The following is a 21,524-nucleotide window of genomic DNA, read 5'->3' on the forward strand; positions in this document are numbered from 1 at the left end:
AACCAGCCCCGATTAAATGTGTTCTTTATAAATAGTTATGGTCATGGTTGTCTCTTTGCAGCAATAAAACCCAAACTAAGACTAAGGCCCCAGGCTTCAATTACAGTGTAACTACTTCTCCAGATATACATCTGATTTCCCACCCTCAAGGTACCTATAACTGCCTTTGAAAGATGTTATGAAGGACACATGGCAACCCAGGGTGAGCTCTACAAGCCTTTAGACCACACAGAAAAGATCAGAGGCCATGGGGACATCATGAGGAAGAACAGCAATGACACAGCCTGCCACTGAGCAAGTTCGTATCTTCTGTGTATACGGCCTTCCTCACCCTAACTGGGTGTGCATGTGTGAGGGATGTGGTGTTCATGTCTCAGGCAAACTGAGAAATCCCGGCCAGTCTGAGGTTTAGAGGCAAGACGGGTTGAACCCTGGCTCTGATGCATTTCAACTGAGTCCACTTGGTTGTGGTTTTGTCTGGGCCTTTTGAGGATGATGGAGAATCACACCAACCTCAGACCACCCAAGGATCAAGTGGTAAGTAACAATGAAGGCTTTGTGAGCCCAGGGGCCAAGCAAGCACAGTAGCAGTGCTGTGGAGGGAGGGGTGAGGTGGACAAGCATTGAGTTTGAAGACTTAAGCAGGTAGGGTGGGGCTTGGGCCTCAGAATTTTCAGGCTGCGCTGAAGCAAATAGTTTACCCTCCATCTGCAAAGGGGCATTGGATTTCATATGAGGATTAAATGAATGTCTACTGGGCATCTCTGGCAGTATGCTGAAAAGCGCTGGTTCCCTAATGCTAGAATTTCTACTGATGAAGCCACAAGTCAATTCCAGAGGTCCGCGCTATTTCTCTACTGAATGCAGTCTTGTAAGTTCTGGACACCCCATGGGGAAAGCTCCACTGTCAGCCGTTTATCTAGGAGCCTAGAATCAAGACATTCAGAGCAGGTAGGACTCCGCAGTCTGTCTAGGCCTGGGACGTTTCCTGTTTATCCACAACCTCAGGACAAGGAAGACAAGTGTCAGGAACACAGGGTTCATTTTAGAATGCTAAACACTCAAAAGAAGCAATAGATTTTGTGCTTGCAGTGAGTCATTATCGAAGATCATGCAACCAATTCCACCAGTCTTGAATCAAAGGGTCAGAGCCATCAGGTTTTCCCCAAAAGGCTGTAATTTTCAAATATATGAACCAAACCACAAAATTGGGAAGACCTACTTTACTGGATCTCCCGAAACACTAGGGAAACCAAATCCCATAGAACGAGGCATGACATCCTTATTTGGTGAAGCTCCTTTTTGCTATTGTGCTTGGAAAAAATACTCCTGAGATACAGATTTAAACTAAAACTGCATCTCTACAGAGACTCAACAAAGTGGTCTCTCACTGTAGCCTGAGTTCACAAGGAACTTCTAGGCATTTTTAACCTCCAAAGGTTAAAGGTAGAGGCTAACACTTATACCATGTATTATTTCTGCACTGTGTCTACTGTCAAAATCTGTCACAATAAACCTTCCAGGGAAGTATGACAGGGCAATTATCCCACTACACAGATGAAGAAGTTGACCCTCTAAGTCAGGCGGGCTGTTCCGGCTCTGTGCTCGCAACCATAAACTGGACCATCTGATTACAGGTATTTATTATATTCTTACAGGTGAACTTAGCCTTAAAATTGCTTTAATACTTGCACTTACAAGCAACAGGTAAACAACAACGAACAGTTATTACTGGGCAGTGTCACGGGGATAGGGGAGTTGAGAGGTAAGGGGGGAGCGTCAAGCAAGCTTCACACGAAGGCATTTACGTGAAGGACAGGAAACACTGGCATGCTAAATTCTGCAGAGAATACAATACAAACACTAAGAGGGCTGGAGACGCCAATAACATTAAGAAACATGTCTAAAATACGAAGCTCGGCACAGTTCAGACGTGGAGTGTCCCCGGTGGTGGCCTTTCTTGGTTGTCAACTTGATTCCATCTGGAATGAGCTAAAATCTAACAATGGAGGGAAACACCTGGGAGGGATTTTTGCTTAATTTGAAGTTGGTAGCTCTCTCTTCCTTTAATCCTGATCTTCAAGCGGGAAGACAGGCCTCTCATCTGTGCCATGCCTTGCCCTAGCAGCCTATATAAGGACATGGAAGTAGGAAGCTTTCGCTCTTTGCTTGCTTGTCCTTGCCTTGCTAGCAAGTCCACCCCTTCCCCGGCACTAGAGCCTACTTTGGGATTCCAGTGTATACTGAAGACCAGCTGAGACATCCGACCTCATGGATTGAACACCTACTGAATTTCTGGACTTTCTGTTCATTGTTGGATTGGCTGGACAGAAGCCTGTAAGACGTTCTTCTTCTGTAAATTCATTCTGTAAGTGCTGTTTGTTATTCTGGAGAACTCTAATACAGCTCCCAAAGGCCTGTGCCCTGAGCCTTGGTCTCCGGCCCACATTGTTACTGAGAGGTGACAGGACGGTTAGCAGTGAGGACTAATGGAAGAGCATTGGGCCATCAGGGGATATTTTCTAGAAAGGGATATTAGACCCTTTCTGTCTTTGCTTCCTGCCTCAATATACTGTTCTGCCACAGGCTCAAAGAAATAAGGCCAAGCGTGTGTAGTTCTGACACGGTAAGCCAAAATGTGTGTGATGATATTCCTTCATGTCAACTATCCGGTTTACCCTAGTCTTCCGACTTCAGGTTTAATTATTTAACAAGACGAAGTCAGAGCACCAGGCCCAGACCTAATGTTCTATTCTCCTCTGATGTCAAACATCTTTTATTGTCAAGTTGCAGTAAAAACAAAAAACAAAACAAAACAAAACCAAAAACAATAAATAATACTGAGCATTCTCTCTATGGACCCAGCCATAATTCCAACAAAAGTTTCCTAGCAGCTACTAGAGAACACTTTAAGTAAACTGAGCATGGGAACCACAGTGGCCCTGTTCCCACTACACTCTGAAGTCAAATCAACTGACTGTGACGATGGTAAGACACAAACTACTAAAGCCAATTAAGGCACTGGATGATTAAACCTTTATAAAGGAACAATAATCCAGAAAAATAGAATTAAAATAGTCTGCTAGCAGCAGATTTCCACCATACTGATTTCAACAATACTGATGAGACTTGGAATGATTACAGCATTAAGAATATTCCAGAAAATGACAGGTAGGTGTGGTGGGCAGGTGGCTCACATTCAAGACTCGAGTCTACTTAAAAAAAAAAAAATCTCACTAGCACTAGATTCTAGCTCCTTTGTTCCCCCCTTTTGGTTTCAAAGGTGCCTTCTACAACCCTTAAGAGGGATTGCAGTGCATGTAGCATACAGACCCTACATCACACTCTCCGACTACACCAGTTTGGTGACATACTGGTAGAGCTGATCTGCGAATGCATCAGCGGAGAACTTCTCTGCCACCCTGGCTTTTCCAGCGAGGCCCATTGTCGCCTTTAGGGATGGTTTGTGGATGAACTTCTCCATGGCTTCTGAGAAGTGCACTGGGTCAGGCTCACACAGAAACCCGGTGACCTTGTGGACGATGGACTCCAAGGGCCCGCCATTATTGACAGCGATGACCGGGCACTGCATGTACATAGCCTCCAGAGGGACGATGCCGAAGTGCTCATGGCTCGGCGTGTAGAGCACACACAGGCAGCCGTGGAGGAGCGAGATCTTCTGTCTGTCTGAGAAGGACCGCAGGAAGGTCACGTGCCGCTCGAGGTCCGACTCTTGGACTATTTTCTTCAGCTCCTTATAGTGCTCCACGTTCTCTGGGATCCGATCATCATAGCCACCAGCCATGAACAGATGAACCTTCTCCCACTCCTGAGATGGCAACCGAGCACGAAGCTGGACTAGGGAGCTCAGCGCCAAGGGCAGGTTTTTCTTCCTTTCGTAGCGGTTGATAGAGAGGAAGAGGAATTGTTTCCCCTTGGGGACTAGGTCATCTATCTTTTCAGGAATAGCCAAGTCAAAGCTGCCGATATTCAGAGATGGGTAGAGGACATCAGGATTTCTGTGAGACAGGGTCTTGAAGGTCTCCTTAAAGACGGAAGCCGTGTACTGGCTGTTGACCAAGATACGATCTGCCATGCCCGTGGTGTATTCCTCGATCCAGTCGATGGGGGCCCTGTAGAACTTCTTCAGAGCTGAATTTCTCTGAGTAAGCAGCAGATCTGGGAAGTGACAGTAAAATAGGACCCTCTTCCGCCGTCTGGCCAGTTTGAACACCGGGATACAGGCAGACACCTAACCAAGGTAAAACAGTAGGTAAGTGACTGGTCGCCCCAACCACCTTGGCCACAATCCTATTCCGGCTGCCTAGCTGCCTGGCATTACGGAATCCATAGCATCTGGGTAAGTGTCTGCATTAACCACGAGCATGAGCATATAGCTTCCTCAGGTGCTGCAGTGCGGCTCAGGATCAGAACTAAAGACCCCCTGGAACAACGGTGGCTCTTTCCACCTGTCAGCTTGGTTAGAGTACAGTGGCATCCATTGTGGATTAGAGCCCTGGGTAGCCAAGTACAGACTGTGGGAGAATACGGTGACACCATTAGAAGTAAAGTGGGAAGTGTTACTGACATTTACAATGAACTGCTCTATGACCACAGCTCGCAGGAGTTTCCTCAGAGCACTGTGTAAGAAGTGAGATGAATGAAGTGTGAGAATGTCACATCTAGTGCCACATCTAGGATCACACACCACACACACACACACACCAATGTCAGTGCCTTTTAGGGAAGACTGGAATATTTACAGATAGGGGACTTTCCAGCCACTGAAGAGACTGATGTGGATCTTGAATATCAATAAGCAAGATGTTTCAAATTTTTGCAGAACAAAAGCAAAGTGTCCAATGGCAGGTAAAACAAATCTTAGTTATATACAAGTAAGATGCAGCAGGAAACTGACACATATACTACCATGGCCACACATCATTTCTGGAAATATGCAGAAGGCCCTGCTGACAGTGGCCCTCTCAAGGATGGGGACAGGGAATTTTTACATTATACTTCTGATTTGATCTTTTACTCCTGGGTAAATATTACTTCTCGATTTAAAAAAAAAAAAAAGGGGTGTGTGTGTGTGAGGAGTTGGGTCCAGGAATGCAGGGTATTGCTTGCATACCTGTCCAAAAGTCTAGCTCAATCTTTCAGTTCCAGGTTCAGCGAGAGAGCCTGATTCCAATGTTCAGGTGGAGATTAGCTGACTTCTGGTTTCCATATGCAAGCTCAGGACTTGTATAGACAAAATAATTGGATTTTTCTCCAAAGACCAAAGGGGACTGTGGTAAAGTTCTAATGGGGGACATGGTATGCTTAGTTTGACTTTAATCCACAACACTGCTAAGTACTGGAATGGCGGTATTAGGAAGACTGGAGAGGGTGGGATAGCTGGGACGTGGAAACAGAGACAAAAGGAATTACAGAGAAGGAAGAAGAGTAAATAGAGTTACATACAAGGTGTGGCCGGAAGGCGACTGTTAATGCCAGCAACCACCGGGATCCAATCATTTTAGTCCCAAGGCTAAACATTTAAAATGTAGGCACGTCAGCCCTATCTCAAGGATCTTCAACGAAAGGAAGGGGGCGGGGAAGAGATGTCCCTGCGACCTGCCATTTTAAAGGGTCTATCCATACTAAAACTGGTGGCCGTTCTCTCCCTGGGGACTCCTGCTGGACAGTTCCTGAAAACCTAGATCAGAGGTCCCTCCCCCAGCCAAGAATTAGTGGCGGCCTCACCTGGTCGCACACCACCACGTCGAACTCCTCCCCGGAGAGAAACAGCACGTAGAGCGCCAGAAAGACCATGCGCACGTAGGAGCAGATGGCGGCGCCGCGGCCGCCCCAGCCCAGGCTGCGAGGCAGCCAGTCCCCTGCGCATTGCACCGAGAGCTCGCGAGTCTCAAGGAAGCAGTGGTTCGGGTCGTAGTGCGCGGTCCATATCTTCACCTGACAGCCGTACTCCTGCAGCGCCAGCGCCGCGTCCAGCACTAGCCGCTCGGCACCGCCTATACCCATGTCTGGGTGCAGAAACAGCACAGATGGGCTGTAAACCCGGGAACGGGCTCGGTACAGGTTTTCGGCCATGGTCGATCAGCCGCGCCTGCGCTCTCCGCGCGAGCTTCTGCAAGCTCCGAAAAGCTCCGCCCCTGGTCCCTGCTGGCTGCTGAAAGCCGACCCTGCGCAACTACGCCTGCGTCAGTTTAGGACACATCAGCGATAAATCTGTGGGCGCTAAGAAAATGCCTGACTTACTTTCTCGTGTGAACTTGTCCAAAGCTTTCAATTTGGCGTTGTTTGACCATATGAAAGACGCTAAATAAATTCAATAAAAGAAGCGAAAGGTCTGTACTTTCACACGGCCCAGTTGTTCTCAGCATAATTTTTACAGGCATATATTAGGACAGCCACGACATCCTAGAGTCTGCTAAGACCCTGCCAGCCGGCCGGGGGCGGTCCCAGAGCCAGGCACTACTAGTGTTCTGAGTGCTCCGCAACTTCCCGATTACCTTCTTCCTGCCTCCTGTACCCACTGTTCTTAGACATTAACATGGTGCGCGGTTCCCGCTTTCTTGGGGCGCACTAGCCCGTCTTGCTCTCCCTCTCTTTCTGGGACCTCATTGCTCTTCCCTGGTTCTCGGGTGGGTGTAGGGTCGGGGGTGTGAAGAGGACCCGACCCGCGATGTTCACTGTCTGCTTCTCTCTGCAGCCGGGTCCAACGCCCAGTGGCACCAACGTGGGCTCCTCTGGGCGCTCTCCAAGCAAAGCGGTGGCCGCACGGGCTGCGGGATCCACTGTCCGCCAGAGGTAAGTGGCTGGGTGGTGGTAGTGGGGTGGTGATGGTGGCGGCCCCTGCTATGGCTGGGAGAGGCGAAGGACCCCAGGAATTTGCAATGCTGGAAGGAGTTCCAGGATGGGAAGATTCATAAGGGCCGGGTGAGCCCGAGCTGACGTGGCCATCCAGTTAATTAAAGGCCCTTTAGAAGGGAAGCATGGTTTTCCTCTCCTTGATGAGCTGCACGCGCCACTTTAGTTATAGGTAAGTTAAATTAGACAAGGATCTGTAACAACTTTAGGAAAAGGGTTGGTGTAAGGCTGGTGTGTCTGAGGCTTTACCTCTCAGTCTTCCATATGAAGGTCCCATACACACTCAGTTTAACAAAATTTGTGTTACACAGCAGTCTTTTACCCAGGGTCCCTATCCCAGCTGTGTGTGTCTTTCTTTTTAAGTCTATCTTGTACGTGTGTGTATGTGTTGCATGCACATATGTGTGTGTGTGTGTGTGTGTGTGTGAGTACATCACTTTCTTTCCTGGTGCCCTTGGAGGTCACCTGAAACTGCAGTTATGAGTGATTGTGAGCCACCTTTTGAGTACTGGGGACTGATTTGGAGTTCTCTGCAGGAGCAACAGGTATTCTTAACCTCTCAGCCGTTCCTCCAGCTTTAGCGTCTCCCCTGTTAAATGTCACTGCTTATTTACAGACCTCCAGAGACTTTTTAATTTTTTTAATTTGGTGTGACTTGTCTGTACAGATGTATATGCCATACTTCACAGGAAGACCTCACTACTTTCTTCCTCCATTTCTGTCCGCCAGTTTAGCCATCAGCCTCTGCTTTGTCTTTCCACCACTGTCCATCCTCCAGCCTGCTGTTACTCTTCCCCTTAGCTTCTCTGTAAGTTTCTGGTGCTGCCTGTTAAAAAAGGAGGCCTTCAGAGGGATCCAGGCCTCTCCTCTCTCCCTCCTGTGAGCCAGCAATTCTGAACTCACTACCATTATTAATAATTATTATTATCATTATTAGTTTCTCTTTAGACAGTCTCACACAACCTAGGGTTGAACTTATATTATCCTTCCTTCACCTCCTATGTGCTAGTATTATAGTTGTAATAGTATACCACTATTTATGTCTACATGTTTGTCTCCTCTGCTTTGGCAGAACCCAAGCCCTCTTTCCCAGCTCCTGTCTTAAATCCTACCACAATAAAATGTTGACTGAAGGAATCAGCCATATTGCTGTGTTTGACGGATGACTAATAAGAGTTTTTGTAGAGAGGAGTAGACCTTGAAAATGCAAAGGGGTACTTTAAAGCTACCCTTAAGAATGTGAAGAGGAAGACTTCAGGGTATCCTGAGTAGATAGCTCAGTAATAGAGAACTTGCCTAACGTGTGTGTTTAAGGCTGTGATCCCTAGCACGACCCACCAAGCACAACACAAACAACAGCAAAAGAGGACGTGAAGGACTTGCTGACTGCAGTAGAAAATCTAAATCTGCAATCTAAGCTAGGTGGTTTGGACATATGTGTAACAGGTTGCGGCTCAGAGGGGGAAGTTGTAATAGAACTGTCAGAAATCGCAAGATGACCCCGAGGAATTGTGAGTGTTCTGTCACTAAGATATTCAGGGAAAGGATGTTGAGCTATGGTTTAGGTTGTATGGGCCTGGGGTGCTTGCTGTTGCTAGCTGGGATTTCAGAGACTTTTGGGTCTACTCTTGTAGGTGGGTATAGTTGTTTGGGGGCTTGGTTTTTGTTTAAGAGGAATTAGTAGGGACATTTGGCCATCTGAGAGTTCTTAGGGAACCAGAAGGTACCTAATTATGAAATTATCAAAAGATAATAAATAAAAATGAGGCAACCAGTGCACAGGTGAGGTGACAGATGTAACTTTGAAGGTTATGAATAAGGATGACTTCTAGGTTCTGGTATTGTAGGGCCTGTAATACTAGACAGCCAGTGGCTATATGTATGGTGTGTACAGAATTCATTCACACATGCTAGTGAGTGTGTGATATGCACGGAGAGTACAAAATTCATCCTAGAAACTTGTTGATGGTTAGGTGATTGTGATCATTGTTGGCTATCTAATATGTCCATTCTTTGAGAAGAAGTTGAAGCTATGGTTAGTGATACTTGGGCTCTGTAGTGTGCCATTTCTATCTCTCTGAATGATGTGATAGTAATAATAAGGCCTCAGAGAAGAAGTGTGTGGGATTTAAGGGTAAGCTGGGGTTGGAGCCCTTGCTCTGCACAGTACGATGGGAAAGGAAGCTGCCACGGGATGATGCCAACTTACGGTGTTCCTGCAGAAGTGATGGAAATTACAAGTTTAAGATGGTGGAATAGTCAGGGATGTTAAGACAGTTCTGAAATAATAGCTACAGGTCTGTCATGTCGAGCCTTGCTTTACAGTGGATAGTGTATTTGTAAGAAAGATAGCTAGGGTTTGTCTGGGTGCTGTGAGCTTCTTCCCAGTGTGGAGGCCATGAGAAACCAGGGCAAATAAATAGGTCATGGCATTTCAAGAGAGGAAGGCAACAAATTAGGGAAGCTGGGCGAGGAAAGAGGCAAGGTGGATAGTTCGGAAAGAGTGTTCAGGGTGAGTGGCTCATAGAGACCCATAAGGTGCAAGGAGCGAGTGGCAGGCTGGTCTGGGGAAGACGGGCCTCCCAGGCTAAAGGAACAGCAAGTGGCTGGGCGGGTCAGTGAACTGGGGTCTCTCCAGCATGAGCCAGCAGCCATAGCGGTAGACCAAAGCATGCACGTGGTTAGGGTGAACAGCATTTGGTTAAAAGTGCGGGAAGAAGATGTAGACGTCATTGAAAGTTATGAAATTAAAGTGGGCCCTGTTAGGCACCTCAGCTAGTGTCCCAGTTAAGGTACTGAGGCATATTGTGAGCCCAGTTTGGTGTTTCTGTGGACTCTGCTTTTCAGATCCTCTCTCTGCTCTCTCCCACTGCCAGTGGCAGAAGTAACAGCAACAACCAATCCTACTGCTTTCTGTAGGGGTCTTGAAGTTCCAGCATTGAAGAGAACTAAATTCAGGGCTTGTGCTTCGGACAGTGGCAAGCACGTGGTGGTGGTAGTTGTGACTCAGGTGGTAACTTCCCATGTGGCACTGGCTTATCTTTGGCCATACCTGCAACTCCTGTTTTATAAACAGAGAAGATTTCAGGTCCCCACTTTCCAGATTAGTGACATGCCTGCCCAGGGAGGCGTTTGCACACCGCGTACATCTTTTTTTGTTATTTACAATCAGCCTTCCCACAGAAGCAGTCATACATGGAGTTGTATGTTTCCAGGCTACTGCAGCCTATAACTAATGTATCTGAAATGTCATTCACTCGCAGAGTAGACGCAAATCATGGGTACTGACTGCCGCCAGAGTTGCCATGAGTACAGTTGGAGTCATACTGGACCAAGGCTCTAATCGTCCACTTGTGGTAGGATGTGCCTCCTTGGCTCTAGACAGGATTTCTGCATTCAGAATGTCATGCCAAGGCTGCGGTGGGGTGAGGTGGGTCAGCAGCCCCCACAGGAGTGGGGTTGAATAGAGAGAGGATTGGGATTTGCCAGACAGGACGTTCTTTTTTCATACTTAACACTTGTGGCATAATTATACAGCTAAAGATTTCTTTTGGATTTCTTCCTGTCACCCAGTGCTCGGGTCCGTGCTTTGCCACTCTAGCACAGGGTTGGGCAGTGCCCCGTCCTACAGGAGGATTGTTGCTAGGAGAGTCTGAGTCTGGGTCTGTGTCTGTTCCTAAGTGTCCATGTCTTCAGTCTGCCATGATGGCTCTGTGCACCAGCCATCATCCTTTTGAAAAGAACAAGTTTGCTTTTTACCCCTGTTCCTCCAAGACTGACGGTCAGTATATCAAAGTAGCTCATGCATGTTACAGAGTACTCATTCATCACTTGTAGTCCCCATTTTGGGGACCTTGATATAATTACAGTTCTCTGTCTTTTTTTTTTTTTAAGATTTATTTATTTATTTATTTATTCATTTATTTATTTATTTATTTATTGTATGTGAGTTCACTGTAGCTGTCTTCTGATGGAGCCACCATGTGGTTGCTGGGAATTGAACTCAGGACCTCTGGAAGAACAGTTGGTGCTTTTAACTGCTGAGCCATCTCTCCAGCCCCTCAATGTCTTTTCTTAATTTTGAAGCAAGTGCAGTTATTTTAAACCATCTTTTCAAATAATCTCTTTAAAATGAAATTTTATATAAATTAAGGGCATTTATAGATGGGTTTATTTCCCAGAAGTCCCTATGAAGACACTTGTCCCTATGAGTCACACTGTCCCCTGAGAAGGCAAGGTATGGTAAAGGCAGTTAGTGTACACATTGCCACCTGACAGGTAGTACTCAGTCCTAGAACATAAGATCAGAGAGGCAACAGTAGGCTTGAGTTTATTCTAGTAAAGAAGGTCTTGCTCTTTTTTTTTTTTTTTAAAGCCTGTATACTAGAAGCATATAGTATGTTATTAGAAGGACTTCTGAGTAAACCTACTATTTTTTTTGCCCCTTACAGAAAAAATGCCAGCTGTGGAACCCGGAGCGCAGGCCGCAGCACCTCTGCAGGGACAGGGGGAATGTGGAGATTCTACACGGAAGATTCCCCGGGGCTCAAAGTGTAAGCAATGGACTTGTGTGCCCTGGTGACCGAGGTGTGGGAGCTGGGTCTGACATGATACCCTGCAGCTGCATGTGCCTGGTGGGCTGGGTCTGGCTTCCCTGCTCATCAACTGACCGACCGATTAAGGTGCCAGAGGGTACCTTTCTGGAGTGATTTAAAGATGGAGCCTCCTGTCAGGGTAAACAGCAGGAACAGGACCTGGATGGAAGCTGCTTCCTCAGAGGAAATCGCTCTTCTTTTGGTTCTCCTGCCCCACACCGAGACCCGGGGGGGGGGGGGGGAACATTTGAATGGGAATTGGGGGATTTTTCAAAGCTGTCTTGAGGCAGAAGCTGATATTGCTACAGCCTAATGGAAATCTCCCGTTATGTTATGTTACCCAAAGCTCCTTGGCCTCCTTGCTGTGGGAGGGTGGGTGGACCCAGGGGTGAACACATCAGTTTCCAAGCTTAGCCTTGGGAGGACTCAGGACCTCTGAGGAGGACTGACCGACAGGCAGCTCTGCCCTGTGCCTCATTTATGTCTTAGGCCAGGTTGTCTGGTACCACAGCACCCTTGCCTGCTCTTCCTGACTAAACCGGGGGCTAAAGGATGAGGATAACAACAGCAAACCTCTCTCCTTTGTAGTGTTTGCTATTTTTAAGAAAACTTAGTATCTTTTCTGTTTTGATCTGACCAGCCTTCCTGAGGTAGGAACTGCGCCATTTTGCAGATGAGGAAGGAGTCTCAGAGGTAGTGAGGTACTCAGACACAAATGGTAGGCGGCAGAGCAGACCTGACTGTTGGGACCCAACCTTCCTCTACTGCCTGTCTGGTAGAAAAGAGACAAAAATTCAGCTAGTTTAATTGATTTGGCTTCCATTACAGATTTAGTTTATGAAGATTTCCCTATAACTTATGGGATTTGGTTTAATTCATTTATTGAAATTTTTTCATATTACATTTTTTGGGGGGGGGGGCAGGGTCTTACAGTGTAGCCAGCCAGACTAATCTGGACCCACTCTTGCTACCTTAGTCCTAGGCACTGGGACGACAGGTGTTATGTGACCAGGCCTGGCTAGTGTTGTCCCCCCCCTTCCCCACCCCCACTGTCATCTTCTAAGAATATGTTTTTGAAGCATTTCTTCATCTCTGTGTGTGTGTGGGGGGTGTGAGCTGGTGGTGCTCTGACAGCCTTTGGTGATTGTCTTAGTGTTGGAGGAACAGCCTTGTATTTCCTTGCTCTTCCCAGTGGCCCTAGAACTCATTTTAAATTCCTCAGAAAGGTGGGAAACCCTTATATGGGCTAGTCTGGCTCATGCCTGCCCTTCGAGCTCTTCAGTTGTGGTGGTCCTTGCAGGAATTGTTAGAAACTGTCCCTTGAAGTTTCATAAGCAGTATCCTAACCATGTCAGAGAAATGTGCGTGGGTGCGCGGGTGAGCGGTCTCAGTAGAGAAGTCCTACCTAAAGTCTATCTGCCAGCACCTTCCAGCTTGTCTTTGGCTCCTCCTGGGTATTCTGTGAAGATTTTCAGGTTGACAGTATTGTTTCCTGAGACCCTGCCGCAAGCCTGCCAGGTGTGTGTGTAGCTCTAAGGTGGTGCTGTATCACCTCTTTACAGATGGGGAGACAGACTTGAAGGTCAGGAACGGGCACAGGCAAGCTTGTGAATGCCAGGCAGCCTCCCTCCATGCCCCTCGAGAGCTGGCTCTTCCGCTCTGCTCCGGCTGACGTTAGTGTGTGCCCGGCAGTAAGGGAGGAAGATAACTAGTGTGGCGGAGCTCACACCATGTTAACCCTCCTGCTCTCTAATACTACAAACTGCAGAATGACGTAGCAGAGGCCTTGATCTCCGTAGTATTTATTTTCCAGTCTGATCCAGCCTGACCCCACTGCACCTCACCTGGCCCTGCTCCGGTAATGCCCCATGAGTAAAGGATTCCTTTCTCCGCCTCCAGTTGCAGCTGGGAGGGCAGTGCTTGCGGTAATGTTCACAGCGTGGGTGCATTCAGAAGCAGTTCTTCATAGCAGTGTTTGATTCAAAGAAAGGCAGATGGAGGAAATCTATTCCCTGTCTACGCTAAGCCCATGGATACAACAAGTCAGTTTAGTGCACAGTGCCTGCAATGTGGTGCGAAGATTAGATTGTTGGGTGTGGTGTGTACACCTTTAGTGTACTTTAGAGTACCAGGCCAGCAGAGGCAGGTGGACTTGTGAGTTCAAGGCCAGCCTGGTTTCAGTGTGAGTATTGGGATAGTCAGGTCTACACAGAGAGATCCTGTCTTAACAAAACAAAAGAAACAAAAAGACCTTCCACAAGGCAAATGCGCAGATGTTCAGGCCTCTGTATCCTGGGTGTCTGAGCCTCAGGTTTCCTCATGTGTAAGGTGAGATTAATGCTTGTCTCACTCATGAGATGCATGAGTTTGTGCAGGTTAAATGGGATCATAGATTCAAAAGCAGTGTGTGGTAATTCATCTGCATGTCTCATATACTGTAGTGAGACAGGAAAGGTTGTTGTAATACGTGTTAAGTTGAGAAGGTCTGCAAATAGATTTTTTGCACCTCTGAGTTTAGGAAATTTTTCTTTTTATTGTAGAACTTATAAAGCACACAAAATTAGCATATCTGAGGGATTATCTCTAGGCCATCAGATGGTTTCGTTTGTGTAGAATGTGCTGTGCTTTAGCAGAAGAGGAGACCATCCCTCCTCCAATCTCAGCACAGCCGCTGACCATGCTCATCTGTCCAGTGTCAGTTCTGGAAAGCCCTGTGGGGGCTCTGAACAAGGTCCCACGCTGCCCGTGGGCAGTCGTTAGTAGTAAGCCTGCCTTGAGACTGAAGTAAGCCCGCCTTCTCTTCTCATTCCCAGGGGCCCTGTCCCAGTGCTGGTGATGAGTCTTCTGTTCATCGCTTCTGTATTTATGCTGCACATTTGGGGCAAGTACACGCGATCGTAGATTGGGCAACATCCATCTGTCATCTGAAGAAAAAGAAGAAGGAAAAAACCCAACATATCTTGGACCAAAAGTGTAGTGATTTTCTGATTTTCTGTTCATGTGTATTATTTTACAGAGAATAAGAATTGATTTGAAATCAGTTTTTTCTATGGCTAATAAACTTCGGCATTGCTTTATATGGAGCCTGGTTGCTGATGCTTTCTTGTGAGGCCCTCTGCCTGCAGGCTCACCAGGGAATAGGTGGGCAGTCTTTCCTACGGAGCTCAGTCTTTGCAGGGTTGGCAGTTCCTCCTACAGCCACGGAGTCACTCAGATCCAAGATGCTCTAATTGGCCTTGGCATGTTTTGCCCAAGGTATTTCTGTGCTGCTGACTGTCATTTTGGGTACTTGCTTTTCAAGAAGTGTGCCTTGGATTGCCATCCGGGATCTGTGTATAGGCAGGTGGTGCGAGGGTAAAGAGTCAAAGAAAGCAGAAACTAAAAAATCTTAGCTGGGTGTCTGCTCATTCTGTTCCTTTGTTTTGTTTTTACTTTTTGAGATGGGGTCTCGCTGTGTAGCCCAGACTCTGGGAACTTGCCGTGCTCCTGTCTCCACCCCTGGAGCAGGCCTGGCTCATTCAGTTCTTTGTGTCTAAAATCTAGGCAATGGTTTGCTTTGTCTCTTGTCCAGGTGTCCCTTGGGGATTCCGCCCACTGACCTCTCATTTGTAAACCCGCTTTGAAAAAACTGACTTGAGAAATTGGATTTTTTGGTAAAATTTTGTTTTCATTTTAAAAACTAAAGACTTTGTAATAGGAGTGAGACAGCACTTATACTACTATCTAAATAATTGTGTCCAAAAGTAAGCATTGGGATTTGTCTTCACCTGTGCTGCCCACTGAGTACAAACACCAGTTGCTATTCCGGGAGTCACCCCAGCAAGGCAGTCCAGGAGCCAGTGGCCCAGGGAGAAGGGGATAAGGGAGTGGCTGTCCAGCAGGATCAGTGTTGACGATTTGTGCAAGTTTTACATGTGTAAAACAGGTCATGGGGATGGATGGATGGATGGATGGCCCAGGTGGGGCAAAGAGCCTGACTGATGATCTGAGTTCAGTCCCTGGGACCTACATGGTGGAAGGAGAGAACTGATCCCCACAAACTGCTCTTTGGCCTCCACATGAGTCCTAATATGGGTATGCCCTCAAATAAGTAGAATAAAAACATGCATTGAGGAGTCAGCTTAAAAACATCTTGAGCCCAGGGGCATGGCGGCTGTTCAGGGTGTGGTGAGACCCGCTCCCGCACAAGACCTGCTCTCTGTCCCCAGCACCCACGTCAGATGGCTCGAAACTGCGACTCCAGGTCAGAGCAGCCAACACCAGCCTCTGCCTTCCAGCCGCACAGATGCGCAGACTTAAAAACGAAAAATCAGCCTTTGGCCTGGAGCCGTGGCTGCTCTTGCAGAGGTCATGGGTTCTGAGCTCAGTGTGCACATCAGGTGGCTCAGCTGCCTGAGACACGAGTGTCACACTTGAAAGATGAAGGTATGTGCCCCTCCCTCTTGGTTGCTTTAAGTCGTGTGTTGTACCAAATGATGGCTCTCACTGATAGTTCTCTGTGTGCCTGAAGTATTTAATCACGGCTGCCTTCTCCTGCTCTCTGCTGGCTGGCTCCTGCCTCTTTCCAACTAGTTTCCTGTCTTTTATGCCACAAGTAATCAGACCCAGAGCTTTGCACATGCTACACAGTATGTCTCTTCACAAGAGTCATCTTTAAAAATTGCATTTAGTTGGTTGTGTGTGGGAGGGGTGGGCACGCGCGTGGGGAGGTGGAAAGACACTTGGGGAGGTTGGTTCTTTGTTCCCACCTCGTGTGTTCTGGATCTCTGATCATCAGGCTTCCCAGCCAGCTCCACGCCCCGAGGAGCTGTCTCGCCAGCTCCGTGAAGGATTTCTCAGGGTGACATATCAGTGAATTGGCACTTGTAAATCTTAACAAACATTTTATTTGGGGGAAAATGGCTGGAAAACTGGTTTTCTTGGATTCTATGCATTTCTTATTGCGCTAAACAGGTGTTTTTATTTTTTGAAACACAGAAAACAAGAGCTTGATTCATTTGGAAAAAAGACAATAAATTCCATGATAGACTCCCACCCTCCCCCATAGCCAGTTAGATGTACCAAATATAGCTAAAAGTTATTAACTTTAATTTGGAAAAGAAATATGTGTGTGTGTGTGTGTGTGTGTGTGTGTGTGTGTCTGTCTGTCTGTGTCTGTGTCTGTGTCTACTGACTCTAGGGTAGACAGATATTGCAACTACACAGGGTGCTTTCTTTGCTGCATTGGCTTGGCTAGCCAATGGTCCCCACTGGCCAGTCCCCAGTGGTAGCGGGAAACCTGCTGTGTTTTCTGTGCCAGTGAGTTATAAGGTATATGCACTCTCACTGGCAGGATGGGCAGGCTTCAGTCAGCAGAAGGAAAGGAAGGGAGCTTGGGAGTTGGATGTAAAGATGTGCAGCCTGTATTCCGTAGCTGCATTTGGCTCTGCGATACAATGCTAATAGCGTTGCTGAGAGACACAGTGTTCAAGCTGTTCCTTTCTTTTTTATCAGAAAAGAAACTTTTGGTGGTAAAACACACACAACATAAAATTTTTCGTCTTAACCATTTTCAACTTACCGTTCAGTGGTATTCAGTACATCTTGCAGGATGCTCTCCCCATCTGCCCCCCAAACTTGTCATCTTGCAAAACTGCCCTCTCCCAGCAGGTGACTGCCATCACTGTCTTCAGGGTGTGACTGTTCTTCCTGCAGGTATAGTCACACAGTGTTTGTCGTGCTTGTGACCTTAATTTGATTGGCATTATGTCCTCCACAAGGGATATCATTTGCCAGAATTTGCTTCTTTCTAGGCAGAAAGATAATTTTATGCATACTACATCTTAGGCTGCTTTTACAATAAATTGTTATTTAAATTCATATTGCTTATGAACTATTAATAATGTGTGTGTGCATGTATGCACGCGTGCGCGCGCGTGCGTGTGTGTGTGTGTGTGTGTGTGTGTGTGTGTGTGTGTGTATATGTGTGTGTGTGTGTGCGCGCATGCACTCCCTCTGTAGCCTAGGCTATCCTTGAACTCTTAATCCTCCTGCCTCAGTATTACAGGCATGTGCCACCACCCTGGCTTTTATTTTTAGCACTTGTAAAATCCTAACACATTAGATCTTTACTTGAGTTAAGGTGTTCTTGGTCCTGAGACGCTTCCAGGCCCCTGACGTGGGCTCTATTCTAACTACTTCTAATGGTAGCAACGCCAGCAAAGTGAAGTGCTATCATCAGCTTAGGCTGAGCCTTCAAAGTCCTTGGAGACGCCATGTTAGGGCAGTGCCAGAGTCCCCGAACTAGTTGAGAATGGGACATCTTGGAGTCCTAGTGTTAACTTGAACCTGGTGGGCCTGGAATGATGCCAGCTGTGTCCCTCTCCTGTTCCTACGCCCATTCCAGTCTAGATTCCAGAGATTGGGCTCCCACAGGAGTTGACAAGACATTCTGAAATCATGCAGATGTTGGCACTAGCTTGAAATGCTGCATCCATTAGGACGTGCTGCAGAGCCTGCGCAGGCGTGAGCGCAGAGAGCGTGCCCTTGTTCCTAACAGGGTGCTCTGCAGCTCTGTAGACAGGGCTGGCCTCAAACTTACAGAGATCTGCTCACCTCTGCCTCTCAAGTGCTGGGGATTAAAGGCACTCTCCACTAGGCCTGGCTGACAGCACACTCTTGAGTCCCACACAGATGGTCCTTGGGAACTTTAGAGCCAGGGAAAGTGGGTCCAGGCCAGGTCTATGGTGACTCTGGGCGGTACTACTGCACCCGTCTTTGAGGCTTAAAAACACTGCTACCACATAACAGTCAGCAGAAGTGCGCACTCTGCTTTCCTCCTCTGGGTGTCCTTATGCATAGGTGATTATGGATGTAATAATTTCACCAATTAGTACGCTTTCATGGAAAGACAGTAACAATGTTTTGTGGGGTAGCTAACCATTGAATGCTTTAGCCAAATTTTTTTTATCAACTTTTTTTCACATGTTTGTTTGTTTGTGTGTGTGTGTGTGCGTGCGTGCGTGCGTGCATGCAGAGGCTAGGGTTGCCACCAGGCATCTTTCTCCATTGCTCTTTATCATATCTATTGAATAAAGGTTTCTGTGCTTCCAGCTTGACCCTCCTTCTCAGTGCTGCCCTGACAAACTTGTAGACCTGTGCTCAGCCTCGGGCTTCTGGGTGAGAGCGTGGGAGTGGGGTCACACTGGCAGTGCTGGTAATGGTGGGCAGTGCTTATCAGGGCTGGCAATAGTGCACGGTGTTGATCAGAGAGGGAAGCGTGAGGACAGCAGGGTTATATAGGAAAGCAGAATGGAGTGGTTAGTACGTTCAGAAGAGCCAGCAGGTTCATGATGTTAAGGGGAGACAGAAGAGAGGAACCGCAGGCAGCGCCTGCAGGCGACTTTGTTTTCCCACGGTGGGTCATCCAACCAGAGGCGACTCCAGAACACAGCCAATCTGATCAAATTGGTGCCAATGCTTTTCTTGGTCAGTCTGGCAACTGGATCTCTTTCTTAAGCCGAAGGAATTAAAAATAAAACATGCAAATGAACTACATAGGAAGAGACGGCAACTGCATATAGTCTAGGTGGGTTCACTTTAAGGAAACATCTAGAAGTTTGTGCCCCTAAACAAACAGAATTTGAGCAAGCCGCACATGAAAGGGTTAAACATGCTCTGCTGCGTTGCTGTTGAGCCGCCCAGGCTGCCCATCTCGTTGTCCCCTCCTGGTCCACACAACCACACACTTGCCATCAAGAGGACACAAGCTCACTGTTCTAAGGTTGTGATGGGCTGCAGGGGATTTACATCTCCATGAATATAAATAGTGAGCGGCATGAGCACCGGTGGGCAGCTCTTTCCAAAGCAATTCTCTCTTCATCGAAGAAAGCAATGTCGTTATTTACCAGGGACCTATGTGTACTCCTACAGGGGTTGGCCCATTCCTGCATGTGCTCATTTTAAGGTCAAAATTGAAGGGGACATATTTTTGGTTTGCTTAACTCAAGATCAAGGAGCAGATGTTTAAAAGGTTGAGAGGATAGGCAGGGATGCCTTTGGGCATGCTTAGCTTACATTATAATATTTAACTAAAATTAGAGGAGAGGGCATTTTGAAGGTACATTAACATAGGAGTTTATAGGCCAGTGGTGGTGTCACATGCCTTCACTCAGGAGCACTTGGGAGGCACAGGTAGGGAGATCTCTGTATTTGAGGCCAGCCTGGTCTCTTGCCTGGACAACCAGGGCTACATAGAGAAACCTTGTCTCAAAAACAAAATTGAAAAGAAAAGAAAAACAAAACCCAGGAGTCTGCCTGTAAAGGTGTCTCGCGTCGTGGCTAACCCTGGCTTGGCATTCAGAAGATTTGTTTCCCAAATGTCCCCACATACCAGGATCGCCGGGCACGGACTTGTTGCCACTTCCTGGTACAGGAGGAGGGCAGCCAGTGGGTACTGCTCTCGAAGCAGGAGTCCAGAGCAGAAGTGGTGTGGAGCACAGCTGAGTCTGAAACCCGCTCATCACCATACAGGTCGCTGATTCTGTTCCCCTGTGGCTTCTTAGAAGCTTCAGGAGGTCGGACATGGGGCTTTGCATATTAGAGAACTGGGCTGTGGCCAGCACACAAGCTGCAAGGTCCTGGGAGGCCCTGGGGGCCACAGCCTGCAGGTCTCCCCTTTCCTTCCTCTGACTCAGTGGCACTATCTCCTGAAGCCAGAACAAACTCCTGAGGCTCCCTTTTGGCTGCCCCCCAACCTCTGCCTGAATTTTGTGGTAGGCCATAGTAGGTAGACACATTGTTCTGAAAGGTCCAGGTGTGTTTCAGAAGAACTGAGAAGCACAGTGTCAAGGGTTCTGGGACAGCTCGGAGGCTAAAGATGCTTGCTACACATGCCTAGTGGTCCAATTTTATCCTTAGAATTTATGTAAGGGTACCAGGAGCAAACCCCACAAAGTTGTTCTCTGACTTCCACGTGTGTGCTGTAGCATGCTGTCTCTGTGTTTCTGTGTTTGTCTCTCTCACACACACACACAGACACACACACATACACACACACAGACACAGACACACACACACACACACACACACACACACACACACCATGCCACACATGTTTAAAAAGAGACACGTAAGAATGGCGCCAGACAGGAATTGCTTCTGGGTAGCCCTGGCTGTTCTGGAGCTTGTGGTGTGTCTATACTCAAGAGATCAGCCTGTTTCTGCTGGGGTCATGGGTGTGTGCCACCACTACCAGGCTATCAAGTCTCTTTGAGAAACAAGAAGGCAGCACATTCTGATCCACAGCCCTCAGCGTGATTTTTCTGACAGCTTTGCGTCTGGATAGCCTACTCTGGAGAAGGGCGGCCCCCAAAGCAGGAGCATAGGGTGGCGTTTCTAGAAGTGTATGTCCCCCGCATTACGTAAACAGGGCTGTACTTTGAGGCCAGACCTGATTCCATGTGGATTGTGGAGTCGGGAGGGTTGACTTCGGGTTGTGCTCTGACTCAAGAGGACAACTTGGGCTGTGGGAAAATCCTTGGTGGGGGTTCGACCGACACCAATGTTCTTAGCAGTATGGGTGGTATTCTTGCCACCAGAGTTCAGGATACTGTGGCTGGCGCTGCCGCTGGCACCGGCACCGGCACCGGCCGCAGGGTCTGATGGGATTATTTTCATCTCATGGAGCCAGATTCAAGTCGCCATTGTGTGCTGCGTTCATGTGTCTAAAAAGATCTTCTCTTGACCATCATGCCAAAATAAGTTATTAAGGCCGGCTTGGCATCTTCTGGTTGTAGAAAGGCTTGCTTGCAGGTTAGCCTGTGGCTGGAATCTGAAAACATGCTTTCGAACCATTGAACTGATAAGGCTGTGGGATGTTATTGTGTTCTTGAATGCCATTTCTTTCTAAGGATGTGGTATTTTGTTGCTTTTTAAAGATTTTATTTTATATGTATCAATGTTTTGCCTGTACATATGTAGGTGCACCCTGTGTATGCCTTCTGCCTGTGAAAGTCAGAAGAGGGCTTGGCATGCCCTGCATGCCGATTTGCAGATGGTTGTGATCCTCCACAT

General features: G+C 47.5%; 2 protein-coding genes across 2 annotated transcripts; one reads left to right on the forward strand and one right to left on the reverse strand.

The window, feature by feature from the left end:
- Positions 1-1,626: 1,626 nt before the first annotated feature.
- Alg2 (ALG2 alpha-1,3/1,6-mannosyltransferase) lies at positions 1,627-6,170 on the reverse strand. The gene is made up of 2 exons (XM_052176467.1): positions 5,749-6,170; positions 1,627-4,252 (listed from the first exon to the last, which is right to left on the reverse strand). The coding sequence occupies exons 1-2, from the start codon at positions 6,094-6,096 to the stop codon at positions 3,353-3,355; spliced, it is 1,248 nt and encodes a 415-aa protein (XP_052032427.1). The 5' UTR covers positions 6,097-6,170; the 3' UTR covers positions 1,627-3,352.
- A 274-nt stretch (positions 6,171-6,444) lies between these two features.
- Sec61b (SEC61 translocon subunit beta) lies at positions 6,445-14,548 on the forward strand. Its single transcript, XM_052176468.1, has 4 exons — positions 6,445-6,562; positions 6,719-6,816; positions 11,328-11,429; positions 14,285-14,548. The coding sequence occupies exons 1-4, from the start codon at positions 6,560-6,562 to the stop codon at positions 14,370-14,372; spliced, it is 291 nt and encodes a 96-aa protein (XP_052032428.1). The 5' UTR covers positions 6,445-6,559; the 3' UTR covers positions 14,373-14,548.
- The last annotated feature ends 6,976 nt before the right edge of the window (positions 14,549-21,524 follow it).

Source organism: Apodemus sylvaticus, chromosome 3 (assembly GCF_947179515.1).
Source record: "Apodemus sylvaticus chromosome 3, mApoSyl1.1, whole genome shotgun sequence".
In the NCBI taxonomy this organism is placed as follows: domain Eukaryota; kingdom Metazoa; phylum Chordata; class Mammalia; order Rodentia; family Muridae; genus Apodemus; species Apodemus sylvaticus.

Coding starts and splice junctions, on each gene's coding strand:
- Alg2 (XM_052176467.1), bottom strand. CDS start 6,096: ATGGCCGAAAACCTGTACCGAGCCCGTTCCCGGGTTTACAGCCCATCT. Junction 4,253..5,748: donor ACGTGGTGGTGTGCGACCAG/GTGAGGCCGCCA, acceptor TACCTTGGTTAG/GTGTCTGCCTGTATCCCGGT.
- Sec61b (XM_052176468.1), top strand. Junction 6,817..11,327: donor GGATCCACTGTCCGCCAGAG/GTAAGTGGCTGG, acceptor TGCCCCTTACAG/AAAAAATGCCAGCTGTGGAA. Junction 11,430..14,284: donor GATTCCCCGGGGCTCAAAGT/GTAAGCAATGGA, acceptor TCTCATTCCCAG/GGGCCCTGTCCCAGTGCTGG.